This window comes from Apodemus sylvaticus, chromosome 3, assembly GCF_947179515.1.
Source record: "Apodemus sylvaticus chromosome 3, mApoSyl1.1, whole genome shotgun sequence".
NCBI classification, from domain to species: Eukaryota; Metazoa; Chordata; class Mammalia; order Rodentia; family Muridae; genus Apodemus; species Apodemus sylvaticus.
This window is the reverse complement of record NC_067474.1, coordinates 118103069-118123702: the sequence shown is the minus strand read 5'-3', so window position 1 is coordinate 118123702 and position 20634 is coordinate 118103069. Positions and strand designations below refer to the sequence as shown.

Below are 20634 nucleotides of genomic sequence, written 5' to 3'. Positions count from 1 at the left end.
GCTATGGCTTCAGTTAGCACCCCATTAGGTAGACTATTATAAAGAGTGGTTTTTAAAGAATACATATTTTTAACCACCGAGTTTATTTTAGTTCTTATTCTGGCCCAGGGAGCTTAATGTGTGTCCATTTTCCCGGAGTAACAGCTGTTCTTTTGAACTCTCTGAATGGGCATCTGATTAGATGGGAAGGAAGTCATTTTGGGAGCTGGAGCAGACTCCCATAAGTCTGATAAGCTGGCATATCCCAGACCTCTTTAAAAACCAAGAAATCTGGCAGTCAGCTAGGAGTCACTTTCTGTTAAATCGAAGCCTAGTGGATACATTTTTCTCCTTCTGGCTGTAAAATTCAGACATAAGTAATTTTAAGACCGTTCCCTATTTCTGAATTTAATATAGAAAATGTATTTGCAGCCCAGCTACTCAAGGGCGAAGTTGCCTTCGGTTTTATTGAGAAGTTGCTCCTTTACAACTGTGGTGCCACCGGAGAAGAACATTCTCACATGATGAGCTTTAAGTCACTGAACTGGAGACGGGAACAGCCCCTGTACAAGCTACCCAGCTTTTTTTCCTTTTTTTATCTGACTTGTCGTCTCCATGGCTAGTTTGCTTGTGTGCTCCGGGGCTGGGTTTTAGGTAAGTACAATATATAAACTCTAACTTGACAAAGACCACATTTATACCTCATGCACATTTATTAGAGAGAATTAAAATAGTTGAGCTTTTGAAAAGAGGAAAGAAGGAAGAGGAGGAGGAAGAGAAAAAGAAAGGTGAAAAAGAAGAAAAAGAGGAGGCAGAGAGAGAAACTGGCCTTGGGGAAATTTAAGCATAGCAGATATCGCGGTGCAAACTCACTAAAAATGGTTATTTAAATACTTACCATTCCATCTCGATCTGGCGAGCCTCTGAAAGAGAAAGGAAATTGATAGCAATTATGAAAAAGAAATCGCTCTTGCTGCAGTGACTAAAGAACCATTAGCCATCACCTTCATCCTCTGTGTATGCCACTGCAGCAAGCCTCACTAAGGAAACAAACAAACAAACAAACAAACAAACAAAAAACTATCAAGCTGAGTGACATCTGAGTGTGAGGTAGACACGTGTGTCAGGCAGCGCGCGATCGATATTCTCCAAAAGAACTGAAGTCCAAAGGCACACGTTGGCAGTGATGGCGCTTGCTCCACATAATTCATGACTCTATTCATGCTTACGGAATTTCTCATAATTTATTTAAATTATGTGTGTGTGTGTGTATGACTGTGTGTGTGTGGGGCATGTGCACATGTGCGTGCAAGTGCCAAGAGAGGCCAGAGAGTGTGTCAGATACCCTAGCACTGGAGATAGTTGTGAGCCACCTGACATTACTGCTGGCAACTGAACTGGGTTGTCTGCAAGAGCAGTATTAGCTCCTAGCTGCTCAGCTAGCTCTCCTGTCCCCTTGGCTCCTTCTTGCTGGGTTCACTTAATCTGTCTTAAAACATGTGTACAGACAGTTGTGTACTCCTTCAACTTTCCCCTGTGAGTGATTCTGAATTGTCTTTTATGAGGTTAAAGCTTTAGTGGTAGTTTTCAACCAGTTTGAGAGCCTGCACCTTCTTCCATATTTCTGTAATTCCATCCCTTTCAAATATAGGACAGGAAATGGAGGTTGGAATTGTGCCCTCTGCTGCTAGGGTAACGGTTCTGTGGTGGTAATTTGCAGTGATGCGCAAGGGCTTCAGAGTAAATAAACCTGGAGGTTCAGATCTCACCATTTCTAAGTTCTGTCACCTTGAACTCATTATCCAACCTGATAGCATAAAGAATGAACAAATACTAGTTTCTGACAGATATTAAGCACTCAAGTGTTGATTTTACTTTCTTTTCTTATCCATTGACATTTCTTGACTGGGAACCCAAACTGCCCACTTCACTGTGCGTAATACAGTGAAAGCAAGTCACTTTTCTTGTTACAGCTGGAAACTGGACTGGCTAAGCGAAGGAAGGCATAGTGGTTTATGCGACATGCCTCCCCATACTCTTAGGTTGAATACTTAGCAGAACTATTGGGGAAGGCTCATGAGGCGTGGTCTTGCTGGAGGAAGTACGTCACTGAGGGTGGGGCTTCAAGGCTTACATCATCCCTAGTGCCCTGTTTCCTGCTTTTGATTCAAGACATAAGGACCCAGATTCCTCCTCCTGCTGCCTTTGTTCTGCCAGCACGTACACTAATTCTTTGGAATCATAATCTCCTGTAAATTGTCTTGGTCATGGCCGTTTTTGCAATGCCACTAATACAGAGGGGGAAGCAAGAAGATAGTCACTGTACCATGGGAACATGGTTTTAGTTCACTGCAAGGAACTTAAAAGTGTTACACTATTTGCAAGAACTAGAATGTTGAACCTTGTTTTGTTTCGAAAGATTGATTTATTTTTATTTCATGAGTATGGGCATTTTGGTTGCATGTATGTCTGTGCACCTTGTGCATGCCTGGTGCCTATGGAAACCAGATGAAGTTATTGAACCCTCTAGAACTGAAGTTACATATGGTCCTGAATCTCCATGTAGGAGTTTTCCAGATCCTCTGGAAAAAAAAAACAGCCAGTGCTCTTAACTGCTGAGCCATCTCCTCAGCCCTGGTCAGCTAAGTTGATGCCATTTACACTAAAGTCATTACAGAGCAATGTCTAGAAATTCCTCTCATGCTGTTGGCTATTTTTCTGGTTTGTCAGAATATTAGGGGTTCTTTTCTTTCTCCCCTGTTAGGATGAGGGGCTACTGTGTGGTCACAGTGGGTCCCCTCTTCCCTCTATTTCTGTCATCATCAATCATCATCATCATCATCATCATCATCACCACCATCATTCTTTTCTGTGCTCCTGTGGTTGGGATGATTTTTTTTTCTCACCCTTTGTATCACAGTCTTGTGAGCTTTCCTTCAGTGCTGGTGTGGTTGTCATGAATTGCCTTAATGGTGCTTGTTTGAAAATGTCCTAAGTTCTCCATCAGTTTTAAAAGACTGCTCTGCTAAATACAGTAGAATTTTTGGAAGTTACTTACTTTTGGGGCTTGAAGCATATTTGATGCTTTTTCTGGTTTTTAACTGATGAGAGATCTGGCAAGTTTGTTGTGTTTGCCCTTGTGGATTAGTGAGGTTATTTTTTTTTTCTTTACAACTTTCGGTGTGTGCACAGTCTCTCTCTCTCTCTCTCTCTCTCTCTCTCTCTCTATATATATATATATATATATATATATATATGATGTCTTGACAAGATAGTTTTTTTTTGGCAAAGTTTTTTTCTCTGTTCGAATCTTGGTATTCTTCATTCCTATTGTTCAGATGTCCACTTATCTAATGAAATTTTCTGCTATAACCTCAGGAGCTAGATTGTCTATGCCCTTTAAAAACCTCCCATAGTCTCCTGAGCACAGGCCAGTGTCCTTGGAAGTCTTAGTCAGATTCATCCATTTCCTCCCCTTCATGCATGCCTGACCCCACTCTGCAGATGAGGTAAGCTTTCTTCTGTGCATCCTTGTTTATTGATGACTCTTATTTCCATCATTGTTTTCTAAATTCCTCCGTGTTTCTGAAGACTTCCTGCATACCACTGACCATCATTACCTTGACTAGCTTTCTCACGTGGGTCCTAAGCTGACATTCTTTCTTTACTCACCTACTAGATGAGGCCTCTATGCTTAAAAGCAAAGTCTGAAGTCGTCTGGCATTCCAGCCGCCCCGATGTTGTCTCTGTCTTTGAATTCTGAGCTTGCAAAGGTACCAGAGTGGCTTCATTTTTCATGTGATTTCTGTTTCCCTGATTTTTTTGTACATTTATTGGGATCTTCATAATTTGTCCTTATTCACTTTTTTTGTTTGATGAAATTTATGGGAGGCTTCTAATCTAATGGTTTCTGCTTCGATTCTCCCTCATTACAATTTTTTTGGGGGAAGCAAACTGCATATACAAACATGGTGATTTATGGCAGTCTTTGTATACATACAGAATAAAAAACAAAAACTTGAGTCCCCAATAAGGTTCAGAGACAGGAACACTGGTGCACTTTAAGAAAAATGCAGTTTACAGTGTTTTAGAGCTAATTATTAATTAGAGCTAAGAATTAATACTTAAGAAGTAAAAGGGACTACCACTTCTGCTCTGGGGGACCTGGCCAGAGACCTCAGGACACAGGAACTGAGGAGGAGCTTAAGACAGGATCCTTCCAGTTTCATCTGTGCCTGGAGCTGATCCTGTGCCACAGTTCTCCATACCCAAATACCATCAGGAGAGAGATTGTCTCCCAGGAGTGCTGACACACCTGTGAGCACAGGTAAGACCACCACTTCTGCTCAAATTCCTGGCCCAAGAAGGACCCAGCCAGAGCCATCAGGACACAGGAACCAAGGAACAGCAGTAGACAGGATCCTTCAGGTTTCCATCTGCACTCTGGAGTTGACCCTGTGCCACAGCTCTCCACACCCAAATTCCTCCTGGAGAGAACTGGTCTCCAAGGAGTACTGACACACAGGCCTGCAGGTGGGACAATCCACAGTGAGAGACAGCAAGACCAGATAACACCAGAGATAACCAGATGGCCAGAGGTAAGGGCAAGAACATAAGCAACAGAAACCAAGGCTACTTGGCATGATCAGAACCCAGTTCTCCTACCACAGTGAGCCCTGGATACTCCAATACACCAGAAAAGCAAGACTCTGATCACATCTTATGATGATAGCAGACTTTAAGAAGGACATAAATAACTCCCTTAAAGAAGTATAGGAGAACACAGGTAAACAGCTAGAAGCCCTTAAGGAGGAAAAACAAAAAACCCTTAAAGATTTACAGGAAAACACAACCAAACAGGTGAAGGAATTGAAAAAAACCTTCTAGGATCTAAAAATGAAAATAGAAACAATAAAGAAATCACAAAGGATTTGTGTTGGAGATAGAAAACCTAGGAAAGAGATCAGGAGTCATAGATGCAAGCATCAGCAACAGAATACAAGAGACAGAAGAGAGAAACTCAGGTGCAGAAGAAACCATAGAAAACATTGACACAACAGTCAAAGAAAATGTCAGAAGCAAAAAGCTCCTAACCCAAAACATCCAGGAAATGCAGTGCACAATAAGAAAACCAAACCTAAGGATAATAGGTATAGAAGAGAGTGAAGACTCCCAACTTAAAGGGCCAGTAAATATCTTCAACAAGATTATAAAAGAAAACTTCCCTAACCTAAAGAAAGTGATGCCCATAAACATTCAAGAGGCCTACAAAACTCCAAACAGACTGGACCAGAAAAGAAATTCCTCCTATCACATAATAGTCAAAACACCAAATGCACAAAACAAAGAAAGAATATTAAAAGCAGTAAGGGGAAAAGGTCAAGTAACATATAAAGGCAGACCTACCAGCCTTCTCATCAGAGACTATGAAAGCTAGAAGATCCTGGGCAGATGTTATACAGACCCTAAGAAAACACAAATGTTTATAAGCTACTATACCCAGCAAAACTCTCAATTACCTCAGTTGAAGAAACCAAGATATTCTATGACAGAAACAAATTTACACAATATCTTTCCACAAATCCAGCACTCAAAGGATAATAGATGGAAAACACCAACATAAGGGGGGAAACTACACCCTTGAAAAAGCAAGAAGATAATCTTCTATTAACAAACCAATAAGAAGATAGCCACATAATCACAACTCATCAATGGACAGATCATGGAAACACAAACTAAGCAGAGACACAGAAATTATGGACCAAATGATTTAACAGATATCTATAGAACATTTAAACCTTAAAACAAAAGAATATACTTTTTTTCTCAGCACCTCGTGGTACCTTCTCCAAAATTGATCATGTAATTGGTCACAAAACAGGCCTCAACAGATATAAAAAGATTGAAATAATCCCATGCATCCTATCAGATCAACACAGACTAAGGCTGGTCTTCAACAACAACAACAACAACAACAACAACAACAACAACAGGAAGCCCACATACACATGAAAGCTGAACAATGCTCTACTCAATGATAACTTGGTAAAGGAAGACATAGAGAATGAAACTAAAGACTTCTTAAAATTTAATGAAAATGAAGGCTCAACATAACAAAAAATTATGGGACACAATGAAAGCACTATGGGACACTATGAGGAAAACTCATAGCTCTGAGTGCCTCCAAAAAGAAACTGGAGAGAGCATACACTACTAGCATAACAGCACACCTGAAATCTCTAGAACAGAAAGAAGCAAATACATTCAAGAGCAGTAGATAGCAGGAAATAATCAAACTCAGGGATGAAATCAACCAAGTAGAAACAAAAGAAGTATACAAAGAATCAACAAAACCAGGAGCTGGTTCCTTAAGAAAATCAACAAGATCAATAAACCTTCACCCAGACTAACCAGAGAGCACAAAGTCAGTATCCAAATTAACAAAATCATAAACGAAAAGGGAGACATAACCACAAAAACTGAGGAAATTAAAAAATCTTCTGATCCTACTACAAAAGCCTATACTCAGCAAAACTGGAAAAATCTGGATGAAATGGACAATTTTCTAGACAGATACCAAATGGACAATTTTCTAGACAGATACCAAATACCAAAGTTAAATCAGGATCAGATTAAACATTTAAACAGTCCTATAGCCCCTAAAGAAATAGTAGCAATCATTAAAAGCCTCCCAACCAAAAATAGCACAGGACCAGATAGGTTTAGTGCAGAATTCTATCAGACCTTTAAAGAAGACCTAATACCAATACTCTTCAAACTATTCCACAAAATAGAAGAAACAGAAGGAACATGACCCAATTCATTCTATGAAGCCAGAGTTACACTGCATATTCTCCCTTGGAGATGGAACGGTTTCTGTGTAATCAGGAACCTGTCACAATATCCTTTCACAAAGGACTTCATAGATTCTTTTTCTACTTCTTTTTTTTTATTCGATATAGTTTATTTACATTTCAAATGATTTCCCCTTTTCTAGCCCCCCACTCCCCGAAAGTCCCATAAGACCCCTTCTCTTCCCCTGTCCTCCCACCCACCCCTTCCCACTTCCCCGTTCTGGTTTTGTCGAATACTGCTTCACTGAGTCTTTCCAGAACCAGGGGCCACTCCTCCTTTCTTATTGTATCTCATTTGATGTGTGGATTATGTTTTGGGTATTCCAGTTTTCTAGGTTAATATCCACTTATTAGTGAGTGCATACCATGATTCACCTTTTGAGTCTGGGTTACCTCACTTAGTATGATGTTCTCTAGCTCCATCCATTTGCCTAAGAATTTCATGAATTCATTGTTTCTAATGGCTGAATAGTACTCCATTGTGTAGATATACCACATTTTTTGCATCCACTCTTCTGTTGAGGGATACCTGGGTTCTTTCCAGCATCTGGCAATTATAAATAGGGCTGCTATGAACATAGTAGAGCATGTATCCTTATTACATGGTGGGGAATCCTCTGGGTATATGCCCAGGAGTGGTATAGCAGGATCTTCTGGAAGTGAGGTGCCCAGTTTTCGGAGGAACAGCCAGATTGCTTTCCAGAGTGGTTGTACCAATTTGCAACCCCACCAGCAGTGGAGGAGTGTTCCTCTTTCTCCACACCCTCTCCAACACCTTCTGTCTCCTGAATTTTTAATCTTAGCCATTCTGACTGGTGTAAGATGAAATCTCAGGGTTGTTTTGATTTGCATTTCCCTAATGACTAATGAAGTTGAGCATTTTTTAAGATGCTTCTCCGCCATCTGAAGTTCTTCAGGTGAGAGTTCTTTGTTTAACTCTGTACCCCATTTTTAATAGGGTTGTTTGGTTTTCCGGAGTCTAACTTCTTGAGTTCTTTAAATATATTGGATATTAGCCCTCTATCTGATGTAGGATTGGTGAAGATCTTTTCCCAATTTGTTGGTTGCCGATTTGTCCTCTTGATGGTGTCCTTTGCCTTACAGAAACTTTGTAATTTTATGAGGTCCCATTTGTCAATTCTTGCTCTTAGAGCATATGCTATTGGTGTTCTGTTCAGAAACTTTCTCCCTGTACCGATGTCCTCAAGGGTCTTCCCCAGTTTCTTTTCTATTAACTTCAGAGTGTCTGGCTTTATGTGGAGGTCCTTGATCCATTTGGATTTGAGCTTAGTACAAGGAGACAAGGATGGATCAATTCGCATTCTTCTGCATGCTGACCTCCAGTTGAACGAGCACCATTTGTTGAAAAGGCTATCTTTTTTCCATTGGATGTTTTCAGCCTCTTTGTCGAGGATCAAGTGGCCATAGGTGTGTGGGTTCATTTCTGGATCTTCAATCCTGTTCCATTGATCCTCCTGCCTGTCACTGTACCAATACCATGCAGCTTTGAACACTATTGCTCTGTAGTATTGCTTGAGGTCAGGGATACTGATTCCCCCAGATTTTCTTTTGTTGCTGAGAATAGTTTTAGCTATCCTGGGTTTTTTGTTGTTCCAGATGAATTTGATAATTGCTCTTTCTAACTCTGTGAAGAATTGAGTTGGGATTTTGATGGGTATTGCATTGAATCTGTATATTGCTTTTGGCAAAATGGACATTTTAACTATATTGATTCTACCGATCCATGAGCATGGGAGGTTTTCCCATTTTTTGAGGTCTTCTTCCATTTCCTTCTTCAGAGTCTTGAAGTTCTTGTCATACAGATCTTTCACATGTTTGGTAAGAGTCACCCCAAGATACTTTATACTGTTTGTGGCTATTGTGAAGGGGGTCATTTCCCTAATTTCTTTCTCAGCCTGCTTATCCTTTGAGTATAGGAAGGCCACTGATTTGCTTGAGTTGATTTTAAGTATCCAAATTAACAAACTTAGAAATGAAAAGGGAGATATAACAACGGAAACTGAGGAAATCCAAAAAATCATCAGATCCTACTACAAGGGACTGTATTCAACACAACTGGAGAATCTGGAGGAAATGGACAATTTCCTTGACAGATACCAAATACCAAAATTAAATCAGGACCAACTAGACCATCTAAACAGTCCCATAATGCCTAAAGAAATAGAAGGAGTCATAGAAAGTCTTCCAACCAAAAAAAGCACAGGACCAGATGGTTTCAGTGCAGAATTCTATCAGACCTTCAAAGAAGAGTTAACACCAATACTCTTCAAACTATTCCACAAAATAGAAACAGAAGGAACACTACCCAATTCCTTCTACGAAGCCACAATTACGCTGATACCAAAGCCACAAAAAGATCCAACAAAGAAAGAGAACTTCAGACCAATTTCCCTTATGAACATCGATGCAAAAATACTCAATAAAATTCTTGCCAACCGAATCCAAGAACACATCAAAACGATCATCCACCATGATCAAGTAGGCTTTATCCCGGGAATGCAGGGTTGGTTCAATATATGGAAATCCATCAATACAATCCACTACATAAACAAACTCAAAGAACAAAACCACATGGTCATTTCATTGGATGCTGAAAAATCATTTGACAAAATTCAGTATCCTTTCATGCTTAAAGTCTTGGAGAGAACAGGAATTCAAGGCCCATACCTAAACATAGTAAAAGCAATATACAGCAAACCGGTAGCCAGCATCAAACTAAATGGAGAGAAACTTGAAGCAATCCCACTGAAATCAGGGACCAGACAAGGCTGCCCCCTTTCTCCTTATCTTTTCAATATTGTACTTGAGGTATTAGCTCGGGCAATTCGACAACATAAGGAGGTCAAAGGGATACAAATTGGAAAGGAAGAAGTCAAACTATCATTATTTGCAGACGACATGATCGTCTACCTAAGTGACCCAAAGAACTCCACTAGAGAGCTCCTACAGCTGATAACTTCAGCAAAGTGGCAGGTTATAAAATCAACTCAAGCAAATCAGTGGCCTTTTTCTACTTCTATCATGATTAATGTTCAAAATAGATTTTAAAAACTGGTTGGGTGCATATTACTTTTGGCTCCAAAAGATATCATGTATAACTATTATAAATTATTTTGCTGACTTAAAAAAATGACAATACCGAGTTGAATATTTTAAAATAAATTTTATTAATTTGATAATAATAATAATAATAATAATAATAAGTAAATGGGTCTGGCTGGTGGTGATGCATGTCTTTAATGCCAGCACTTCCGTGGTAGAGGCAGGTGGATCTCTGAGTTTGAGGCCAGCTTGGTCTATAGAGTGAGTTCCAGGAAAACAAAGACTACACAGAAAAGCCCTGGCTTGAAAAACAAACAAACAAGCAACCCCTCCCCACCTCCGAAAAAAAGAGAAGAGGAAAAAGAGAAGAAAAGGAGGAGGAGGAAGGGGAGGAGGAGGAAGAGGAGGGAAGATTCCCAGGGAGTGATGCGAGCCATGAGAGAGCCCCTGCACGTGGGTTAGAAGTGCAAGGACCAAAAGACAAAATACAAAGGAAGAGGCTCGGGAAGGGAAAGGCGATGTAAAAGCCCGTTCCGGCAAGATTCAGCCCAAAAGGAACTATATAATAGAGATGAGAAGGTGTGAATTAAAATAACAAAGAAGAATATAATGAAATGGGAACTATTATGTTACTAGCTTGTACTTTTCTTAGGCGGGATAACATGGCTGCCCCACATTCCTTTGGTAGCTTTTCCTTGAAAGCTAGTAAACTGTTCTACAGGTGGGGAGTGAGGTGCTGTTCTCAGTGATTCAGACATGTTGGATTTAGATGTCCTCCCTCGTGAGGGAGCTTCAGTGCTGGACACAGCTTTCTGATGGAATGTCCTACCTCTTTCTGGTGTGCTTGGGGTGCCTACTTTCCATTCGGACATTTAGTGTTTAGGAGGGGATCTGACAGGCTTGTGTTTCCCTTCGCTGCTGGTCATTCTCTTCCCTTGGGGTTCCTGACCCATAGTTCCTGGAAATACATTCATTTGGGCAGGACTGGGCGTGGTTCAGCACAGTTCTTGCGTTCCCATGCTGCCACTGATCTAAGCCTTCCACACATTCTTCAGGACAGCCGCCTGTGGGGAGTGCGGAAGACTGCAGCTTTAGGTTCCCACTGGTGACTCAGAGGTTCTCCTATAAGTGAGGGTGCTGGTTGGCGGCGGCTGTTTCAGGCTGCTTCCGGTCGGAGGATTCTGGAGATCTCATTGGCTCTTGCTTCTTTCCATACACTGCCTTTCTTTTCTTTTGCTCACAATTCCAGCTGCCTTACCATCTCGAGCTGCCCTACCATTCCCTTCGGGTGCTTCTGACATTCCTCTGGTCTTTCTCTTTCAGAATTAGACTGTTCTTCACCAGGACACCCAAAGGCAGCTTTTGTTTCGCCATTTTCTACACAATGCCAAATTTATGTTGAATTCCATAAGAGAACCAATCAAGCCTTCGACCTGTATTTCATTTTAATAAGTTTTTTTTCATTTTTATGAGATACTTTATATTGAACACATTCTATTTTAAACCTTGGCATTCATCATGTTTGTGTGGCCTCTAACTTTAAATGTTGGTTTCTTGCAGCTGTTGCCATTTCTCTTTAATGGCTTGTCTGGGTTACAGATCTTTCCTGTCTTTTCTAGAGCAGGGTTCTGTTCTCAGCTTTGCTTATGTCATGGCTGTCTGCAAGTTGCTAACCCCTCCTGGCACTGATGCCTCTCATCTCTATAAGTGAGGTATTGTTACTGACCTTATTGAATTATGTGAAAATGAAGGATAACAGTGCAGTCACATATTCTGCCACTTAGGACAGGCTTTCTCTCCCTCCCTCTCTCCATCAGCCACTCAAATGATGATCAAATCAGGAAGCTCTGGTTTTTGCCCTACTCTCTCTGAGAAGGTTCAATCAGTTGGAGTTGATGCTGGCTGCTACCCTAGCTGGCTGCCTAGCAACCCTAAGCTGGTTGCAGTAATTCTGAAAAAGGCTCACATCAACAAGGTCTCAATGATTGCAGGCTAACATAGGCATTATCTAAAGCTGCAGGGACAGCACACTGCCAGAGCGTTCTACTAACCCCTTTGTGTTGATAGTTCCTTTTCCAAGGAACGTGGTCCAATTACAGAACAGGGTTCACGAAAACAAAAGCTTTCCTAAGACAGCACATCGTTTAGCCATCGCTGTTGGGGGAACCAGGTTATTAATTTGCTCTCCTGTAAGTAATTCTGTACTCATGAGAAGTTAAGAAAAGGCGCTTGAGATTCTATAAAGTAATGCCTCATTAGAAGACCTCAGAGAGATACTGGGCATCTGAGGCAAAGCCATGAGGAATAACTTACTTTAATAGACTTGGCAATGGAAAAGTAGTGCTTTGGCCACATGCAAATTAGCCTAGCTTCCCTGGGGGCTCATTTAGCCCCCCTCCCTCGCCTCTCTCTCTCTCTCTCTCTCTCTCTCTCTCTCTCTCTCTCTCTCTCTCTCTCTTCTTCTTCTTCTTCTTCTTCTTCTTCTTCTTCTTCTTCTTCTTCTTCTTCTTCTTCTTCTTCTTCTTCTTCTTCTTCTTCTTCTTCTCCTTCTCCTCCTCCTCCTCCTCCTCCTCCTCCTCCTCCTCCTCCTCCTCCTCCTTCTCCTTCTCCTTCTCCTTCTTTTTCTCCCTCTCCACCTCTCTACCCACCTCTGTGTGATTTTTAGTCTTCTCAGACTCCCCAGATCCCTGGTATAGTTCCAGAGGGCAGTTCACAGCAACACTTTTGCCCTCTGCTGTGATGCTCTTGGAGATGCTTCCAACCATTCCACCCAACACAGGGCACATCGCAGGGGTTGGCAGCTATGGTAGACAGCTCAGTGTGTGGCCTTCTAGGGGACGTGGATCTTAAGTCATAGAAAGTTCACTGTCACAGGTAAGGAAATTGAGACCAAGTAAAGGACTGCATATTGTTCAAGGTCTGAAGACTCTCCTGGCTGAACGGGGGCAAGAACACTGACAGGTATTCAAAGGAGATTATGGGATGCATTTTATGTTGATGGCTAATATTTAGAAAATGACAAATTTATCAAGAAACATTATAAAGTTTCAGATGCTCAGAAAAATATTCCTAATTTAATCATTTAGAAACCGCTTCAGGACTACAATAAACGTAATTTCCAGGGAATATTTGCCAAAAGAGGAAACGTCAACTATAACAAAAAAGTTAACAAAGGAAACCTCCTTTCTCAGTGCTTCACATCTTTAGCTTTCAGGGGTCCAAGGTGTCCCACTGCCAAGGATGGATGCCCCTCAGCTTACAATTTAAGGCCCTCACCCACTTCCCATCCTGGCTTCCTGTGACCACGATTACCAGCAGCTTGAGGGTGTATGACATATGACAGCTCTGCCCACTTGCCCTGTTCTGATGCCTGCTACGTTTCTCACCTCTCTGCTTTTGCTTTTATTATTCCATTTGTATGAAAGTCATTCTCTTATTCTTTAAAAGGCTAGACTCAATGTCCTCCTGACAGGAAGCATCAGGCCAAATGTGGACTTTCTTAACCTTCAATTTTCTCTGAAATTCCATGTGAATTGCTCATGAGGAACTTGTCATTGTCAGTTTATACCAGTCGGAAGAGCAGTCACAGCTGACGCTTATTAAATATGAAGGAGCCCACTAGGGACTTTACATGGTGCCTTTAAATGTAGGAAACACTTTTTAATTTGTGTAATATTTTATTGACTGAATTATATATTCTTGGATGGAAGGACACAAGAAAATGCTAACTGTCCTGTGATGAGATTTATATTCAATTAAAGTGAAAATTGAAGGCTTGAAGATGAAACTAATGAATTGTGTTCCCCTTGTCACTCACAGCTGTGATTTTCTAGATTGTTTTTCCCATGTATGCTGGATGAAGGGTTCTGCTGGATTCCATTTTGATGGAACAGAATCTGAGGGCAGCAGACCCTCCCAGACCTGCACTTTCACCTCCTTATAGCCAGCTGTAGCTGCTTGCTGCCACTTTCCTATGATTGAGCTAGGGCAGAGAGTCCATGTTCCTGGCCAGTGGACTTCATGTATGATGTTACTTGTTCAGCTTAAAAAATGTATATGAAATCTTATGTCAGGGCCAGCTTCAAAATGAACACTAAATATGGTTAAATAAGAACCAAGTGAATGTGTTAGGCTACTAACGCTCCCCAGGGTCTACTGGGGGCATGCAGGGAATCCAGTTTCTTGGTCAGGATCACTTAATTACATCGAAGCAAGCCCATCGTTGTTTTGCCATTGGTTTCTTACTGGCAGCTTCCTGTCCATTCTATTGGTTTTACAGTTCTGCTTGCCCATTCTTAGGATCTGAAATTAGAGCTTTGGGGTGCCATCTAGGGGTTGTGTTAGGGTGAATCTACCTACATCAGTATTATTTTATTCTCTTGGGATCATATACAGAGAGCTCTGGAAGTGTGACTGGGTTTTTTTTTTTAAATCTCTACAAATGTAATAATGACATTTTCTGCCCCTCTGCTTGGAAGTAACAAATTAGATATGAGACAGCGAAAAAGTATATGCTAAAAAAACACGTGATGAAAAATCTCTACCTTTTAAAGGCACAAATCTAAGAAGTATCTGTGATGAACAGTGGCAGTTGACCCAGAAGTGGGGGAAAACCCAGAAAACCAAACAAATGAGCAAGCACATGCTATCAAAAGAGCCTTTTGGGGCAGGCACCCTTTAAATATCAACTTCAGTGACATAGACTGAAGGCCAGAGAGGCAAACTCTAAGGTACATACGTAGAGTCAGTGTCTTTTTCTTTCTTCCGTATTCCGAAGGCCTTCCTTGTACGTTTTTTCAGTCCTGTGGGGAAAAAGAAAACAGCAAACAGTCAGAAAACAATCAGCAGACCAGGTGAATATACCAGGGAAGGCACAGCCAGACCTGGTACAGTGTACACTACTCTGGAGCGTTTAAATCCAGGGCCTCTTCTTTGCTACAGAGTGAGTTTAAGATCAGTTTGGACAACTTTGTGATTTCTTGATTTAAAAAAAAAAGTAAAGAAAAAAATAAGGACTAGGGATATTAGGGACGCGGCTTAATGGTTGAGCTCCTGCCTGACACAGACCAGGCCCTTAGGGGTTCAATCCCCAGTATTAAAGAGAATAAAAGAGAACTGCTACATAGCTGTTAACTTTGCATAGAGCAGTGTCAGTGTATGCATATGCATGTGAATATGGGAGTGTGATTCATTATTGAGGTTACAACATGAGTTTGTAAGCCCTTGGGAAGGGAGGTTCTTAGACTCCCAAGCAACAGAAGGATGCTGTGCTTAAGGATGCTGTGCCTGGGAAAGATCACAGGCTTTTCTTAGATTTCTGTCATCCATCGGTAAGATCAAGTCTTTGCCAAGAAATGGAGTCATAGACTTGGAATAGCCATTTCCAGGGTGGGTCCTGAGATGCAGAGAGCGTGGGCCACATGAGAAGCCATATGCACACCCATCTCCCAATCTCTCACGCTGAATTCCTCATCTCCAGCATCATGGCCAGGCTGGGATATTAACAGTTTTCTGGACACACCCAACACTGTTACTCCAGTATCTCTCCGCAGCATCCTTACCTCTGGTTGAAACTAACTACTTTGTCAGTAATCAGAATTACAATCCATTCTTGGAGGTTGGGCCCCAACGCCGCATGCCGATAGGAACTATACCAGTCTCACTGATGTTCTTGCGTGAATTGATACTTGAGTGGTGACAATCATCAGCAATTTCAGATTCCCTGGTGACTGTGAGCTCCCACCTCCCAGCCTAGTTGCCAGGCTGTCTGGTTAGCCTGTATGCCCACCCATACCCCATCTGACTGTCCATCTTTTAGAGTGGAAGGAGTCTCCCTTCTTCCATCATTGTGAGAGGACCACAGTTTGGGCTTCCATTCTTACTCCAACAAGAACCTGTTGTGCCCTTCCATCTCCTACATGCTCCACAGGCACACGTGGAGCTGACCTTTCTGTGTTAGCAAGTGCTATTTTACAATAGCAAGTGGTTGTGCCATCAGAACCTTGGGGAAAGCTGTATTGGGAGTTAGGAACTTTTAAAAGACAAACCTGATATGGCTGGACATGGTGACTTAGCCCTATAATCTCAGTAGCTGGGAGACTGCGACGGGGGATTGCTGAAAATTTAAAGTCAGTCTGGACTACAGAGAGGGACCTTTACTCAAAAATAAAATAAAAAAGGTTACTATTGCTATAGGATTTGTTTGGTATGAAGCAGAACCAGAAAAACAGACCAAATCAGGCATTTGATATCTTTCTCAAGACCTGTGAGTCAGCCAAGACTATCTGAGTCACTCATTAGCTGTCTCTAAGGATACTACTTAAATATAGTTTCCAAAATGTCTCTGTGCAACTCAATTTTTACATTTAATAGTCATTCTATTTAAGATGTTTAGGTCTTTAAAATGTCAGTGCTCTTTTAAAAAAACATTTCCCACACAAAGCTATTCTCCATTACTCTTCTCATGATGAGTTTATAGAGGAGCTGACTGACATTTCAAAGGATTCATAATATTTAGGAATGCTTGGCCCCCACCTCATTCCATTTGTAATTCTCTTTGTGAGGCTCTCTCTCTTCCTTCCCTAGTCTGTCTTATTCCCCCATAGGGATGAATGCTGTGGTTACATAATCATTGGTTTTCTTCTAAGCATTTACCCCAGGTTTCAGCTTCTTGCTGCTTCCAGTTTAGCTGTAGGCTCATGATGGTTGCTGTGCTCCTGAATCACTACTGATGACTTTAGGACCACATAACAAAAGCATTGGTAACTTGTAGTTTCAGGTTCTTTACATTGGTAATTCTCCCTGTAAGAGACAGCATGTCCTCCAGAACAGTCCAAGAAGGACCACAGCTTCCAGATTCCAGGTAATGCTATATAAGCAGCAAGACTGTGAAGCCTTGGACCAACACATTTGGAGAACATCCAGTGTGAACTAGATTATGAATGTCCCAGCTATAAATTTTCTAGGAAAAAGTACATCAGACCCAGAATTGTGGGACACAGAGTATGTACAGCATCACTCTGGCTGTAGAGCTCACTGCTACCTCTCCTGTCTTTGGGTTTTAATCTTCAGTTTAGACCAAAGCAAACAACAAGAAGAAGCAAAGAAATCAATCACACACTCATAAAATCCTCTGCCAGCCTGGAGCTTTAGTGCCACTGCAAGTCATGTTTCTAACACACAGAATACATGTACACATAGAATATAAAAAGGAACACACAAATATGTGACATGTCAGGAAACAAGTCAAATTATTAGTTAAGCATTAATAAAGGTGTCTCCCTCCATGACAAGTGCAAAAAGACTTGAGGAGATGAGGAACAGGCAAGGAAAACTATGATTAAAACAACAGAACATAAGGTGTACGCTATTTGGATTTTACTGGATCTTTTAAAGATCCAAGCAGAAGCAATCATAACACCTCAACTAAACATGCCTTTTGGGAACTTTCCAAAAAAATTATTTTGGAAAAGTTTCCTAGGAGGAATAAGTCAGTGAGGTGGCTCAGTGGGTAGAGGCGTTTGCCTGGCACTCCAAATGCTGTCTTCAGAACCTATGTTAAGATAGAACAAAACCGACTGCAAGTTCCCCACCCCAGCCCCCACAGTCATAGAAAGGAGAAATGACTACTAAGGATATTATTGGAATAACAAGGTAAAGACATATTGTGTCATAGTGTAATAAGCCCAAGAAACACTGGGTAAGCAAGAGGGTACAGAGGATAAAGTAGTTTGCTGCCGACCTTAACAACCTGAGTTTGATTCCCTGGAACTCACATGAAAAGAACCAGCTCCCACACGCAGTCCTCTGACCACCACACATGTTCTTTAGCATGCATGCTCCCATACTCTTATACATAAAATGATGAATAAATGTAAAAGACTAAAAAAGAAACAAATGGCTTTCCAATTCTGACTTCAGAACATCGGGATGGGTTTAAAGTCATTTTCTAATTAGGACCGTTTTGGCTGTAGGCATGGATTTTGGTCACCTATTCTTTGATAAGAAAAGGAAAGCAAAAAGTAATATTTTGTTTCATTTTAAAGAAATGCCCCTTTCCAGATGCTGAGGTCCACAGCAAGAGGATTTCTCTGCTGTGAAGATCCAAGGTGAGAAGTTCTTGTCAAGCTGTGGAATCAAGGCTTCTTTTATGGGCTGCTCCAGTCCTGTTGTCTGGGCTGAGCTGTTGTGAGCTGGCTGACGCCTCCTATCTGACTTAAGTCCTTTTCTCTGGTGTCCTGAGACAGGCCAGTCAAATTTTGAAGAGAGAACATTAAAAATAGTCCATTAAAAAGATGTTTGAAGGTTATGTCAATTTAGACAATTCTGAGTATGATGCGCCTCAATAATTACATTGAGCAATGGATACAGGAATTGATGGTGCTCTTGGAAAACTCCAGAGCAAGAAGTTGTTCCAACACTGACGTACTAAGCAGCAACTGTCACTGGGGACCACTCTATAGGTCAGGTACCAGATGCATATGTTATCTCTTTAAAAATGTCTTACAAGGGGCTTGAGAGATGGCTCAGTGGTTAAGAGCATTGGCTGCTCTTCCCGAGGTCCTGAGTTCAGTTCTCAGCAACCACATCGTGGCTTACAACCATCTGTAATGGGATCTGATGCCCTCTTCTGGCAGACAGGTGTACACATAGGTAGAGCACTCATGCATAAAATAAGTAAACTTTTGAAAAAAGTCTTGTGCTATTTAAATTTTGTGTGTGTGTGTGTGTGTGTGTGTCTGTGTGTGTGTACATTGTACATACTTGAGTGAATGGATCCATGTGCCGTGAGTGTACATGCAGAGGCCAGATGAGGATATCAATTGTCTCCTTTTATGGCCTTCTCCTTGATTGCCTTTGAGACAAGGTCTCTCGCTGATCTGGAAGATTTCCATTTCAGCAAGACTGACTAATCACAGAGCTCCTGGTATCTGCCTATCTTCACCGTCTGGTGCTGGGATTACGGCAAGCTTGCTTTTTCACACAGGTGCTAGGGATTCGAACTTAGGTCCTCATGATTGCACACTCTTAGCACTGAGCCATTTCATTAGCCCATCTTATAAATGTGAAACTGTAGTTGGCATTTTCTCTTCAGGCAATGAGCTTGAGGGTTGGATTAAGTAATACTGCAGCAGATAAATCCTGAATCTATTGATGGAAGTGTAGAGGTAAGTCATAGGCTCTGAATGAATGCCATTTCTTCTATCCTGGCTTGCCCAGAGATGCTGTATTTTATAAAAAACCTTTAACCTCTAAAGACATGCCTCATAATTTAGTTTATATTGTTCTTTAAGTAAAATGAAGATGAAATATTTCTTTATGAGCAGATGAAAATGTGACATATCTATACAATAGAATATTATTAAGCCTTGGAAAGGAATTAAGTGCTGAGACTTGCTATAACTTAAATAGACATTAAAACGTTGATATCTGAAGACAGATACACATAGAACATTGTTGGGAATTGGTTCTAAGGCTTTGTTTTAATCTGGCTCTCAAAGCTGCGCTTCCAGACCTGAGGATCCCTGCCCCAGCTGGCTTCCATTGATAATAAAGAATTACTATATAGCCAATGACTGGACAGAAAGATGGAGGCAGGACTTTTAGATTGCATGGGCAAGGGCTGGAAAGAGAGGGGAGAAAGAGGAGAATTGCCATGACTAGGAAGGAGAAGGCTCAGATTTAATTGCTGCAGGAGAGAAAGCACCCTACAGAGTAGGTAGAAAGGAAATACGGCCCTCTGGGGTGCTGCCCAACGGTAACAGGGCAGCAAAGATAAAACATAGATTTTAAAAGATAATAAGCCAGGAATACCAGAGGGAAATGTATGCTAGCCACGGGGAGGATTAGAAATGCTCAGCCGTTGAGCTAGTCAAGGCATATCAAAATTAGCCCTCATGTGTGTGTCTTTTCTTTCTCGAATCCAGAGAGCTCTTGGGTGGGTGCAGTATGTGTGCCACCCACTGGGAGCAAAAGTGATTAACTAATTCACCGCGAAAGAACATCACCTATTATGCAATCTTATTTATAGAAAATACCCAGCAAAGGCAAAAATCAGTCACATAGAAATCAGAGTAATGTTTATGGAAGGATGGGGATAATTGAATAACAGAGGCCCGTTTTTTCTGAAGATGGAAAATTCTGAATGTAGATAGTGGTGTTTATCCTAAGAGATTGAAAGTATATGAAATGCGATGAGTTATGTATACTCAGTGATCCAAATGGAGAACTGTATGTCCTGTGCATTTTATCATAACAGAAAAGATATGGAAGAGTTCAAGTCAGAGTATTTTGCAAAGGGAGAGAAAAAAGTGAAAGAAAAAGGTAGATTGTCATAAAAGTTCAAGGCCTATAGTTTTCAACTATAACTGCTTATGACAACCAACACAAAATCATCCATTGTTCAAAATGTTTTGATGTAATTTTTTTCCATTAAAAAATTCAATTGTGTCATTCTTCACTGTGAACTCTGTAGATGACAATGTCATCCTGTGATGCCAAGAAAGAACATATCTGGGAACTATTACAAGGTTGTATTCCCTGTAGCCTCCAGTGTGAAGAAAGGCATTTCCATGAGAATTTATCAAGAGCACACACTTCCCTTTGTCAGGTATGTGCAGCGCTTCTAGAAACAATCACACTTCATTCTGTTGCTTGGTCCTTCAGTCTTGTCTCAGAAGCTCACATTCACATGCTGGTCATGGCTTGGTGGATAGAGGACTTGCTGTGTAGGTATGAG

The 20634-nt window shown here is 41.2% G+C and overlaps 1 protein-coding gene across 1 annotated transcript in view; it reads right to left on the bottom strand.

Moving 5' to 3' along the window:
• The window catches only part of Sgip1 (SH3GL interacting endocytic adaptor 1), a 216754-nt gene that overhangs the window by 97258 nt on the left and 98862 nt on the right, over positions 1-20634 (bottom strand). Inside the window, exons 3-4 of the mRNA XM_052176861.1 lie at positions 14635-14698; positions 878-902 (exon numbers count right to left, since the gene is read on the bottom strand). Of these exons, the coding sequence (XP_052032821.1) occupies positions 878-902; positions 14635-14698 (89 nt within the window). The remainder of the gene's footprint in view (positions 1-877; positions 903-14634; positions 14699-20634) is intronic.